This window comes from Ptychodera flava, chromosome 3 (genome assembly GCF_041260155.1).
Source record: "Ptychodera flava strain L36383 chromosome 3, AS_Pfla_20210202, whole genome shotgun sequence".
Classification (NCBI taxonomy): domain Eukaryota; kingdom Metazoa; phylum Hemichordata; class Enteropneusta; family Ptychoderidae; genus Ptychodera; species Ptychodera flava.
Genome location: NC_091930.1, coordinates 37,341,578 through 37,354,976, shown reverse-complemented (window position 1 = coordinate 37,354,976; position 13,399 = coordinate 37,341,578). Strand labels below are relative to the sequence as shown.

General features: G+C 38.2%; 1 protein-coding gene and 2 long non-coding RNA genes across 3 annotated transcripts; 1 reads left to right on the top strand and 2 right to left on the bottom strand.

The window, feature by feature from the left end:
- Positions 1 to 187: 187 nt before the first annotated feature.
- On the bottom strand, positions 188 to 2,157 carry LOC139126446 (uncharacterized). Its single transcript, XR_011550579.1, has 3 exons — positions 2,096 to 2,157; positions 1,731 to 1,872; positions 188 to 497 (listed from the first exon to the last, which is right to left on the bottom strand). It is a non-coding gene; the product is annotated as an uncharacterized lncRNA (long non-coding RNA).
- A 1,878-nt stretch (positions 2,158 to 4,035) lies between these two features.
- LOC139126470 (uncharacterized) lies at positions 4,036 to 6,102 on the bottom strand. The gene is made up of 3 exons (XR_011550587.1): positions 6,045 to 6,102; positions 4,931 to 5,084; positions 4,036 to 4,366 (listed from the first exon to the last, which is right to left on the bottom strand). It is a non-coding gene; the product is annotated as an uncharacterized lncRNA (long non-coding RNA).
- Positions 6,103 to 10,167: 4,065 nt separating this feature from the next.
- LOC139129268 (solute carrier family 35 member G2-like) lies at positions 10,168 to 11,181 on the top strand. Its single transcript, XM_070694910.1, has one exon. It carries the CDS (start codon positions 10,168 to 10,170, stop codon positions 11,179 to 11,181), a length of 1,014 nt encoding a protein of 337 aa, XP_070551011.1.
- The last annotated feature ends 2,218 nt before the right edge of the window (positions 11,182 to 13,399 follow it).

Sequence of the window (13,399 nt, the reverse complement as noted above, 5' to 3'; positions counted from 1 at the left end):
TTCTAAATACCCGAAAAATACTAACGTGGTTGTAAAAAGCACCTTCAGTCTCGATTACCATCAGAACAGACAAACAACTGAAACAGTGACCGGACTTCCGGTATTATACTGAAACGTAAAATGGTGAGAAACTGCGGCTGCCCTCTAGTATCCGTGCACAATAAAGACACCTTACAGTCATAGCAAGTTCATAGTCGTAAAATTATTTATTTGACGTGCGCGTGGTATCTTTTGCTACGTGCCAGCGTTATGTATAACGAGTATAGTGAAATGGAAACGGAATTTACGTCTGATTTGCATTTTCTCAATAAAACACAGTCGGTTTAGTGAAGATTCCGATTATCCCGCCACCTGGTTGGTCCACGTTTAAGCGACAGCGCTAGCATCAGTCACTTTCCATCTCGAGTAATGGCGGCCGCCGTGTCGTCACTGTCCGTATCCAAGGTATCCCATGATCCTCTCTTGCCACAGAAGGGGGCCAAGGGATGGATGAAGCACTGATCAGACGACAGAAATAGAATAATAAGAAACAGTTACTCGTCACCTTTACTATATGCGTCACTTTTACTGAGTTCTGGTGAGGCAATACATAGCTCGAAAGAGGTTTCGAACCCTTACTTAATCTGTCCTCGGGGAAATTCTACATTACAAACACTGGGGACAAAATGCAAAACTACAGGTGTACACTTGGTGTGCAAAAATCTGCATTACGTATACACATGATCTACATAGATATACGCTACGCATATCAACGTATTGGAATGTTCCATATACAAACTTTAGGATATACGATACGTATGCAATCAATATTGTGTTCAATATATGTCAATATACGTAAATATACTGAACGTATATCAAGCATTTTGTCCAATGAAACTGTGCCAGTCGGGAGGGAGATCTGAAAAAAAAAATCAAGATTCAATAGCGACCTCCCCCCCCCCATTATTTGTGAACGCAGCCTACAATGCCATGCATCTGTTCTGTATGGATCATCTCATGAAGGCAAGACAGCTGGTTGCTTAAGACCCTGATCAAGATGTTAGTACGTCTGCAAATGATACGCTAATAAGTCTTCACCACATATATTTTATGTAGCAGGCCGGTTAGAACCTACCGACCACGCGTGCATGTACACCGTTTTCATCGTGATCAAGATACAAATGTTAGTGCCATCCTGCCAAGTTTGGTATTTGAGAAAAAAATGTTTCTAAAATTTCCCGATTTTGGAATGGCCGCTGTGCCCTATGTTTAGTTAATGAAAACAAATAAAAATTTTCTATGTTTACAAAAACAAAGTGGTACAACTTCGTTTTCTCAAGGCACTTCAACTTGCATTGACACAAGCCGCTGATCAGAAATACATTGTAAAAACTCTGAGTTCCCGAAATACTGTTCCCAAGGCACACTCAAGTTATCTTCAGATAGCTAGCTGTCTCTGTCTTTCTGTCTTTACTACTTGCCCGCAAACATTACAATCACATTTTAAATGTTTCAGCCCTTACAAAATGAATTTTCATGATATCAAGATGTCCATGACAACACGAATATTTGCAATAAACCCGTGGCTATTTAGCAGAAAAGATTGCCTTTAGCCGTCGGTAATTCTTTACGTACGTATTGAGGTTTGCTAACAAAACGAATATGCACGAATTGTAGTGCCTATTGATAGAGAAACTCGTATGTACAAAGACTCAGAGAGTTTCAAAATTTGAAGTGATCTGTCAACCTACCCCTGCTGGCTTGTTGGCTCCATACGGCCTTTCTCGTGACTCTGCAATGGTGAACAGTGAACACGACACCAGGCAGCAAAGGGTTAGGCAGAGAACTAACTTGACCTCCATAGTTGTTGCAACCCACTGTCTTGATTACAAACTGCCAGTTGTTGTTTGTATGGAAGAAAAACCACATATCAGGAAATGCGAGAGTGAAAGTCGGACAAGAGGATTGAATCTTGACAAGTCCATTTGATCTGAACTGCAACGCCAGTCGGGCCATCAACGGACAGTGTATCGGGTCTCCTTTAGAAATGCTTCAATTTGAGATGACTCCAGAGCTTCACACTACAGGAGAAAAAACGTATGGCAAATCAACATACCTGCAATCAATCGATGTCTTCTTCACTGTGTTAGCTGCAGCGTGGTGTACGCCAGCCTGTCATTTATATATCGTCTGAAAGTGTCTTGTTTTTTAATAAAGTTGCGTTTATGGTGTTAACAGCTGTTGCATAGTTCTGGTCACATTCCCGCCTTTGTTTTAATTAAAATGTTCAACTTTCATAAACGAATTTCGAAATTACAGTGAAAGCACCCTGGATACAGACACCATAAAACCTGAACATATCAACAAGAAGGGCGTATGTGCACTGCTCGTGAAGATGGCGTTTTATTATCGCCCGTCCCGTCTCCTTTTGATATAGCCACACGTGCTTTCAGAACCCGAGTAACAGTTGAGAATACAGTGGCTACAAAAGTCATGACAGTGACTTATAACTGACCATTCTTCTATGCATTTTGTCTCTAAAGTAAAACATTAGCTTTGGTGTCGCATAGTGTAAGCCCAAACCTGGCGATAACCTGGACTAATACATTTGACAAAACACGCTGCTTTTTGACCCCGTCTACTAGAAATTCACGTGTAATGAGATTCCATAACTTACAACCTTTCCGTACGATACAGCGAAGAGTGTTTGTCACTATTATGAAGTATGATTAAAATAACAGTATGATGGTTAATTTTGAGAGGTACTCCACATCACAGACATACATATACACACGTACATAATTTTAAGGGATTTAATATTTTATCGCGGTCTCGTTAGCTTGTCTCATCAACAGTCGACAATGTCGGTATAGTACTGCCCTTTTTTTCTCAATCACCGCATTTTTGGAACATATTCATTTATTTTTTCTTCCTTTTTTAATTGTTTACCTTGAGGTAGATCGCGCCTCGGGGACAGATATTCGGACTCTCAAACTTTAACAGTTCTTTTCTGATCTACCACTTGTGGGGGTTCATTTTAAAGCTCTTGGTGAAAGAAAAACTTTCACCGGCTTAGTTTTCCGAAAATCGGAAATTTAATTTTTCTCCATAGAGTTAACACAGGCATGGGGCCATGTTGAAGTTCAAATATCGGTAAATCTTGGGTAATCTATTTCTAGTAACAAAAGTTGCACGGTGACCCCTGATATTTATTCTTGACTTTGAGAAGGAACGGTTTAAAGATTCCTGAAGGAAACTTTGTGCAAAAGTTTGTCTTCCACTTTCGAGGAGCTCACTATCTTAACCCTTTCACCCCCAGTTCCCTGTATACAGGTCCAACTTACCATAGAAAACAATGGATTTTGGACAAACCATGGTGGTGAAAGGGTTAAGGCCGCAGCACGCAATTCAAGTTCTCCCATCTGCTCCCTCGTTGTCCTTCACAGTCTACGGTCCTTCGTTTTGCCTTTGAAAGTTTATAAAGTTGACCAATGTATGCAAAGGAAAAGCTGATATACGGCCAGCATTTTTAACTAATCTGTGTACTATAAAACGAGTGTACACCATCTGCTTTGCTTTATTCTTATTTACTACAGAATGTTAACTTATGTAGTAGAGGTTGGTGGACCTGACATGACAAAGTCCCTGATGCACTCTTGTTGAGGAGTTGGTGTAAATCAAAACCGTCGTCTCAAAATCGTATTCAATAATTCGTCAGCTGCGTTTGACGTACGTCCTTTTTTAGTCTTCACCCGTTTCGTTCTACCGGTATGTTCGGCAGATCCGGGAATTTCCGGTACACAGGAGTTTATCATCAGAATCTCTGTCTCTATGTCTGTATGTCTCCTTCCCTCCTCCCTCTCCCTCTCTCTCTCTCTCTCTCTCTCTCTCTCTCTCTCTCTCTCTCTCTCTCTCTCTCTCTCTCTCTCTCTCTCTCTCTCTCTCTCTCTCTCTCTCTCTCTCTCTCGTGTCAGCGTAGTCACTGTTACCTGACTTGCCAGTTACAACAACGCATAATGTTTATTACATAAGGAAAAAATAGCGGGTGACAAGGAAGCTGATTACTGGGATTTAATGGTAGCAAGTGAATAACTGCAAACATAATGTATAATATACTGAATACATTAAATGTAACTAAATCTATTTATATCTTTGATTTTCAGCTCACAAATCATATATTTGTAGTTGTACAAATCTACACAGCGTTCCAACGTCATGACAAATGCTTGAGAGGTCTCTCCGCTCCAGATGTCAAATCTGTTACTCCATTTCACTCAGATCGGTAGATTTATGCATGTTAGTTTTCATCCCCTGACTCTTGCATCGCTAATTCATTAGTGTCCGAGTTCCTCTTACCGCAGAATGGTATCGCTGGGTGGAGCAAACACTGTTAAGAGGAAACAAAAAGTAAGTAAGTAAGAAAGTAAGTAACGAACTAAGTAAGTCAATATACATTGCACACGTATACATAAATGTACATATACATGTACACATACATGTACACATACATGTACAACATAGATACATAGATACATACATACATACATACATACATACATACATATATACATAGATACATATAGATAGATACATAGATACATAGATACATAGATACATAGATACATACATACATACATACATACATACATACATACATACATACATACATACATACATACATACATACATACATACATACATACATACATACATACATACATACATACATACATACGGACGGACGGACTGACAGACAGACAGACAGACAGACAGACAGACAGACAGACAGACAGACAGACAGACGGACGGACAGACAGACAGACAGACAGACAGACAGACATGCGTACATACATGGTTTTGTGGCAGATAAATATTATCCCAAAATAGATGCAATCTTACAATTAATCATATAATTAATTAATTAATCATATGTACGTTATTATTTACTCACTGCAGCTGGTCGATCGATTTCACGTTGTTGTTGAATTTCTTCAGAAACTGATGATTCATACAGCGCACACAGAACAAGGCAAAGAGCCACAAAGGATATCGCACGGTGTTTCATCTTTCTCACAGACTTTTCTTTGGAAAGAGAGAGACAGTATCTGTAAGAGAACACGTTGCACATTATGTAGATAAGTATGTACAACGCGATTGCTGAATATAAACGGACCGTATAAAAGTTGATACAACAATGTAGGTAGTATGCTCATCGAAAGTGAAAGACTTAACATTTTGCTCAAACTTTCCAGATGAAACATACTACCATTCACTTGCCAAATCAAGAATAACAATCAAGGGGTCACCATGCCAAGGTTTATACTATAGAAAATAATTACCTAACAATTACCGATATTTGAAATTCAAAGTGGGCATCATTCCTGTGCTACCTCTATTGAATAATCTGCTATTTTCGAAAAACTAAGACAGTGAAATAGTTTTCTCTGCCCACACAAAGACCTTTAAAATGACCCAAACAAGTGGTGGACTAGAAAGTCATTGAACAAATTTGGGAGCCCGAATATCGATTTACCTCCGAGGCGCATCCTACCTTTAGAATAGACATGTCTACCGATATTTATCACACTGTAACTTTGTTGACAAGAAGCCATGATGACATTTTCGTTATTGAAACAACGTTGAAGCTTATGACTCCAGGATGGATACTAGTACAACGTAGCACTTCCGTCTTTACTAGTCAGGTGTATATAAATGTATTGGTAAGGGCAATGAAGATAGGCAAATCTCAATTGAAGAAAAGAATTGATCGCGATAGCAGTGGGTTTCAAACTGATATTTAGAAAAAAATAAAGACTGACATACTAGTGTACTGCTTGCGTAGTCACAAATCGATCTGTGTCTGTGAGGCCCCTGATTTTCAAACGACTGTGTCATAGCAAAAACCGAACTCATCAAATGGCGAATCTAAGATGATTTTTTTCTCACAAACATGTCACGTAATTTTTCTTGTTAATGGTTAATGGTTGGTATGTAGCCCATCACCTGTTTTTAACTACCAAAGTCACACTTGAAAAACTCAAACTTTTCAACACAAAACCACTCACCTCGAAAGTGCTCGGCAATTCTTCAATATCAGCTCAATGATATCAAGCTATCAATTCAATGTCTTGTGTTTATATAGGCAACGAATAAAATTCAGTTATGAGGCAAGCACCAGCTGCCGCCCATTTTCCAATAACTGAGGTGTAAAAAGTGTGCATTTTTGATGCATCGATTCTACGCATCCTGGGATACGCCATCAAACACCCGAGTTGAAAATATTTCTTGAAATAAACAGTTTGTTTTTATATGTCAACGGTCAATCATTAGCTTCTTCAAACTGCAACACTCTTTTCATATTTTCAATATTTGATATTTGAAAAAAAAAGATAGTTGATATATATGTGCATTAATTGTTGGCCCTGGGGTAACGTGGCATGTGCGCAATATAATTTGATCGCACTGAGGTATGATTTCATGTGATTCTGTAATTGGCTTCCGCGTATACACGCAGTAGTTTAAACAACTTTGGGAAAATTGCAAATATATTAATTTCAATCCCCGATGAAAGGTCTCCGGTATTTATCGTTGTTAAGAGTGATATTAAGTGTGGTATAAATTTTAAAACGTTAAATACCTTACACCTGACGAAAACTACGAATAAAAAAACTTCGATTTACTTGATAAACTCTTGTCTGAGAGATATCGAGAACTCGTAGAGTGTAATTAAATTTGGCACTTATATTATGTCTTGTCATACCTAGCAAAGTGTCTGATAACACTTAAAATATCTTTTGAGTCAAAGTTTAATTCACTGTACATGATCAGGTCGACAAAATAAAAAGATGGGTATTTTAAAGCCAATAGATTGTACCGTTTAGGATCTGAATTTCATTTCAGTCTTAAATAAAATATATTCATTACAATTAGTATATAGTACCGCATAAACGAAAAACTCCTCTTGTGGGCTACAATTAACCTATACTGTAGTATTCTTTAGAAAGGATCGCCTTGAAAACTTTTCGAATACAATGTTATATTAATTTTAGTTTTAGTTAATCGTCATCGTTTTCCCGTATAAATGGGTAAAGTATGAGTAATGTGTACACTTTTGGTTATTTCAAGGTCTCCAAAATCGCAATTGACGAATTATATTGTCTGATACAACAAACTATTTACTTGGTCATCCCCATCTGAATGCTGGCGTGCAGCAAAGAAATGACGGACAAACGCTTTCTAGGTCGGCGTATTTTATTCTTTTGCGCGACACGTTAACGTTCCTCCCTGTCGTTAAGCGGACTACGAAGGCCGTAACTGATGGACGCCGGTTACCGTGTGAATCTTCCATGAAGACCACAAAGTTGTCGACTTCGTGCAAGTGAATACCTGACGAAGACTTCTATTCAACGTTTAAAATAACGACAGTACATGTAGAGACGCCTCTATGCATATGTTAGGAAGACAATGGATTAGAGAGACAAGTGGTGGGAAGGCCTATCGTCGGAGTAAAGTCCAATTACAAATCTAGTGAACGTCACAGCAACAGCGATTACACTTTTACCATGGATAAAGAGGAAGACGATCTTCTGAACGGAAGGCAAACTAACAACGAACACGCTATAGATGATGCAAAATCGATCGGTTGCCAAATTTGCAGATCAACGAATGGAGTCTGTCTTGCCTTAATGGCGAGATTTTTTAATGCGTTAAGAGACTCTTAGCGATCATGTTTATTATGCACACAAATGTGGTCTTGTTTTGGTAACGTTCATATGCCTTACGGAGTCAAATTGATCGCGGTTGATACGTGGAGTCAACGAATTTTGCTGGTGTCGATGGGCGTCTGCTATACCTTGCAAGATATATGTCAAGTGTTTGCTCTGTCCATGATACCCGTCGGCAACGTTACGGCCATCTGTCGCGGTGTCATGCCAATCATCACTCCAATATTGGCCATGATCTTCCTAATGGAACATTTCACCAAAATACACTTCGTGAATACTGTTCTCTGTCTAACAGGAATTCTGCTGATTTCAAGAGATTTCAATGGAAATGACATCTACTTCAGCGCAAAGAATTCCAGGCCTGGTTATTTGCTCACGAGTATTGGCTGTGGCTTTTACCTTCCGATAACCTACGGTTAGGTCTGCCTAAGAAAATGCTGTTCCTTTATTAAAGACCAGTAGATAATGTACCACATAACTGACTTCTTGTTGGGAACAAACTCACTGCTCTCATGGAGACATATCAAATCAGTTTTACTTGTAAATGTTACATGAGTTAACAGAATCGTCATAAAATATTTCGATCACTAGGATGCTTTTTCGACTGCCTTAATCTCTGTATCAGAAGGACACGCTTGGTCATCGTCCCTCTCTACTAGTAAAATTAATAACTTTATCTAGGCTTCCAGTGACATGAAACACTATGGCGAATCATCAGATATTCAAATAACCATTTTCTTGTGAAGCGTAAATAAGGAATGGGCTGATGGTAGATGTGAAACAAGTATCGAAAGGTGAAGCATTGACGTGTATTCAAATTCGATGCCCTTCTCCCTCTACGGTCTTTTCCCCCTTTATATGTACTTCAGAAAATTCAATTAATGACTGTACCAAAGTTTCATACGTAAGCGAGTTATTCTCTATCATCTCGTACCTCATTTGCTATTATGCTGTACACATCAACTCTGCTTACATTTGACAGAACAGAAAATTGTGAAACGTGGGAAAAATGTCTTTGTAAATTCAAGTATTAAAATATGTGACCATTCAAGCTGCTTCAACTGCATCTCCCCTCCGTCACCTCGCATATGCAAACATCCTTGTGACAAATACATAAATGCTGCCCGATATGTTCACCTCTCATTCTAAATCAATCACAGAAACTTGTAAAGACTCTTAAGATATCTTTTGTCGGCCTGCATCCAATGTACTAACAGAAGAAAATCACAACACAGCAGTCATGGAGCATCTTTTTTATAGAGTAACACCGATGATAAGACAAACAGACAGACAATATTTCAATTCCATTCAGTTCAATCAGGATTTCGCTACAAAGCTTAATATTATAATAGTGCCACATATGCAGAAGCCAGGGTACCAACAAATCATATATCACTGATCGAAAAGTATATTATCACATCCTGTTAGATCTGTGATGCTTTGCGCATTGATGTATCTGATATCCCATTGCGAACTCCTGTTTTCTCTGTGAAGGTAAATAAATAAATAAATAAATAATAAATAAATAAATAAATTAATTAATTAATAAGCAATATATCACAAAATAAACCAATTCCGGCTCCTAATTAATTACGGTACTCATATCGCCCTGTGATACCTATCAAGTGTCTGATAACAATTATTAGTAAAACATACATTTGGATCCAAAGTTTTATTTTCCCATGTATGTTCAGGTCAACAACATAAAAGTGATTATATTCAATTAATACAAATGGATTTCATTATACCTAGTCTTAACCGAAAAATATAAATGACAACAAACATTATGTTTCCTAAACCGAAAACATATCTATTATCAGATAGGCGTATGTACAGCATGGTACTACAGAAACGAAAAATTCAAATTGTGCACAAAGATCGACCTCCATTGTTTTATTCTGTAGAAAGGAGCGCAATTCTCTTTGTTATTGATATTAATTATAGTGGATCGTCACCCTGTTCATGATATAAATAGAGTAAAATCCAAAAATACCAGAAGCTAATCACAAAATGTTCAGAATGAGTCATGTTTTGTTTGTTCAGTGTCTCTAAAATAGTAAATGACGAATGTTGTCTGGCACACTTATAAAAATACTTTCTTCGTCATGCCGATGCGAATATGCCGGTGAGCAGGACTGGACTGACTGGAGAACGCTTTCTGCTAGTCTAGTTGACTAGGTCAGCAGATTTTGTTGCTTTGGGATTCACGTTCAATTTTCGGTAAGATGACTGGTTTACGCCTTGAGTGACAGACGCTGGTTATTGTGTAAATCGTGGATGACTACCACGAAGTTGTAGTGTGAGGACTATTGATCAGCGTTAAAAATAACGATGATACATTGGCAACATTTCTGTGTTAGGAAGACAACGAATTAGAGCGACAAGTGAAGGGGAGGTTTTCTGTCGGAGTAAAGCCAAATCTAAATCTAGTGAACGTCACTGCAACAGTGATTACACTTTTACCATGGATAGAGAGGAAGACCGTCTCTTGAAGGAAAAGCGAACCAACAGCAACCACGCTAAAGATGATGCAAAATCCCTCGGTTGCCAAATTTGCAGTTCAGCAAAGGGAATTTGTCTTGCCTTAATGGCGGGAATTTTTAACGCGTTCAACAACTCAATTTCAGCGTTCTTAACGACAACTGGCATGTCGTCCTTCCAGATTCTATTCGTTATGTACACAGGAGGTCTTGTATTGGTAACTCCGCTCATTCTTTGCCTTTACGGAGTCAAATCGATCGCGGTTGATACGTGGAGTCAACGAATTTTGCTGGTGTCGGTGGGCGTCTGCTATACCTTGCAAGATATATGTCAAGTGTTTGCTCTGTCCATGATACCCGTCGGCAACGTCACGGCCATCTATCGCGGTGTCATGCCAATCGTCATTTCCATATTGGCCAGAATCTTCCTAAAGGAACCGTTCACAAAAATACACTTCGTGAGTACGGTTCTCTGTCTGACTGGAATTCTGCTGACTTCCCAGCCTCGTGTCATATTCGGCGATGGAAATGACATCACCGTCGGCGACAAAAACTCCTGGCTGGGTTATTTACTAAGTGTTGGCTGTGGTTTTTGCCTTTCGATAACCTATATACTTGGGTCTGCCTTAGGAGACGCCGTTCCCGTATTAATAATCAACTTGTACGAGAATTCTATCGGGGCAATAATTAGCGGTTTACTAACTTTCACCTTGAATTGTTTCCTCTGGAAGCTATCAAGTGTGACCTACGGGTTGATTATCGGCCTTATAGTGACCTTTGTTCTGAACTTCTCATGTCGCTTTCGAAGCCTACAATTGGAACCACCAACAACTGTTGTTTTGCTGGTGAATGTGCAGATATTCGTCGCTTATCTCGCCGACTACGCCGTCTTCAATTACACAGTCAATATCTACGACACCATCGGGGCTGTGTTGATAACACTCAGTTCCGCCTTCGTCGCGATAGCAACAACTTATCTCAACGTCAAAGGAAGTTAAACATGTACGCTAGATTTCAACTTGGCGCAATGAACAAAAACACCCCATTCGATTTTTTAGTTTAAATTTCCAGATGTCGGTGTAGAATGTATTTGCTTAGCGGTTCACATTACATAATTTCATTACATACGAATTACTATTCATAATTGATTAATAGCGTGTAAAACACCTATAACCTGGTCTTCGTTCGTCGTTACCAGACACGTACGGCCATAACCCTCGGCCTACAGCCTCGGGAATAGTAGGCGAGCGGCGAATCCACAAAAAGGGCCTTATTTTAGGAGTTTAATGTACCCACCTTACATACGGCCACATCATACGTCATTTGAAAGCTTATTATCTCTACTTTAAGAAAATTGACGATGTGGAGCTGCCAAGTAGGGCCATAACCTCCTAATTTGCATAATTAACAAGGGTACCCAATTTGCATAAATGCGATATAATATTGAAATTTATTGTTAACTTCTCTAACGATACGTTTAAACTATCGAGTGATATATCAAATGAAAGGTCTTTCCATGTAGAATAAAAATTGATATTCAAAGAGATATTGAAATTGATTATACTGAAATATGTTCATGTTTATATGGAAAACAATATTTTCCCGTATTGAATAACAATATTTTAAAAATTTGAACACATGCAGCAACAACACACAGCCACACCATACGTCATTTGAAAGCTTATTATCTCTACTTCACGAAAATTGACAATTTGGAGCTACCAAATCGGGCCATAACCCCCTAATTTGCATAATAAACACGCATACCCAATTTGCATTAATGCGATATAGTATTATAAATTTATAGTTAACTTTTCTAAACATACGTTTAAACTGTCGAGTGATATATCAAATGAAAGGTAGTTACATGTAGAATACAAAATGAATATTCAAAGAGATATTGAAATTGATTTCACTGAAATATTTTCATATTTATATGGAAAAAATATTTTCCCCTTTAGAATAACAATATTTTAAAAATTTTAACACATACAGTCCTATCATACAGCCACATCATACGTCATTTGAAAGCTTATTACTCTACTTGAAGAAAATTGACAATGTGGTGCTATCAAGGAAGGCCGTACCCCTTTATGTCATAAATTACACTGGTAAGCAATTTGCAGAAATTGAGATATGAATTGAGATATGAAATTAGAAAATTCATTCTAAACAAACTTTTACACTATCGCGTGATATATGGTCTGTGGTGATGGTATTTGCATGTAAAACACAATTTTATATCAAAAGTGATATTTAAATTAATTTACGGAAATATTTTCATATTTCTGTCGAAATAAATATTTCCTCTTTTTAATAATGGTATTTAAAAAAATTAAATAAGTATCAATGCAACAAAAAGATCCACACGAAAGACACTATTGTAGTTGTTGAAATGTAGCTTTGTAGCTGAAACAATTTGTCAGAGTAAGCTGCAGTCAAAGTAATGGCATGATTTATGATCCAAATCATTCATGTCATTTCCAGTAAATCTAGTAATTGTAGGAATTCATCATCCTCTTCTTCACCAGCATTGTCATGAGTAAAAGGGTTGCCACAGTTATCGCTGCCTTGGCAGGAACAAAGGTCTGTGCAGGGAAGATTTATTCGACAGCAGACACAATTGGTGACATGTAATAAGAGAAAGCAGCTCCGCAAATCGTTCATATCTTAGTTGTTTGAATTTTGTGTACGGTACATGTGTATATTGTAAGTGTATATTATCTTATGTTTGGCCGTTTTATCTATAGTGTTGATTTGCCATGGCGAGACGCAACCCTAATCTACGTGTTCTGCCCTATGGGGTAGCATGACTAATGTTACACTGCGATATCCTTTGATGCTACCTTTCGAGGGTACTGAGTTGTCTTCATCAGTCCTTTTCTTTGGTGAAACGTGCACTGATTGAATGATTGTAGGTGTTACCAATCGAGTGTTCCACTGAAAGTTAAGTTTGTTCAAGTACGGAAGCTAGGATGTCTACTGTTCGTTCAGGCTGTATTTGTGTAACTCATTTGAATCGGAGATCGGACTGTTGTAGGTTTTGTGAAGTTTGGCATCATCGTAACGCATATATTACCGTTTCTTATGTATGTGATTAGGCTACTCTCACAAATAACGGTGAGAGGCAGAGGAATTCGGGTTGGAATCGAAAATTTTGGGAGATTGTAGAGGGGTACTTGGAGATTTTGATCAGCATATAGGGGACCTGAAAAT

Coding starts and splice junctions, on each gene's coding strand:
- LOC139129268 (XM_070694910.1), top strand. CDS start 10,168: ATGGATAGAGAGGAAGACCGTCTCTTGAAGGAAAAGCGAACCAACAGC.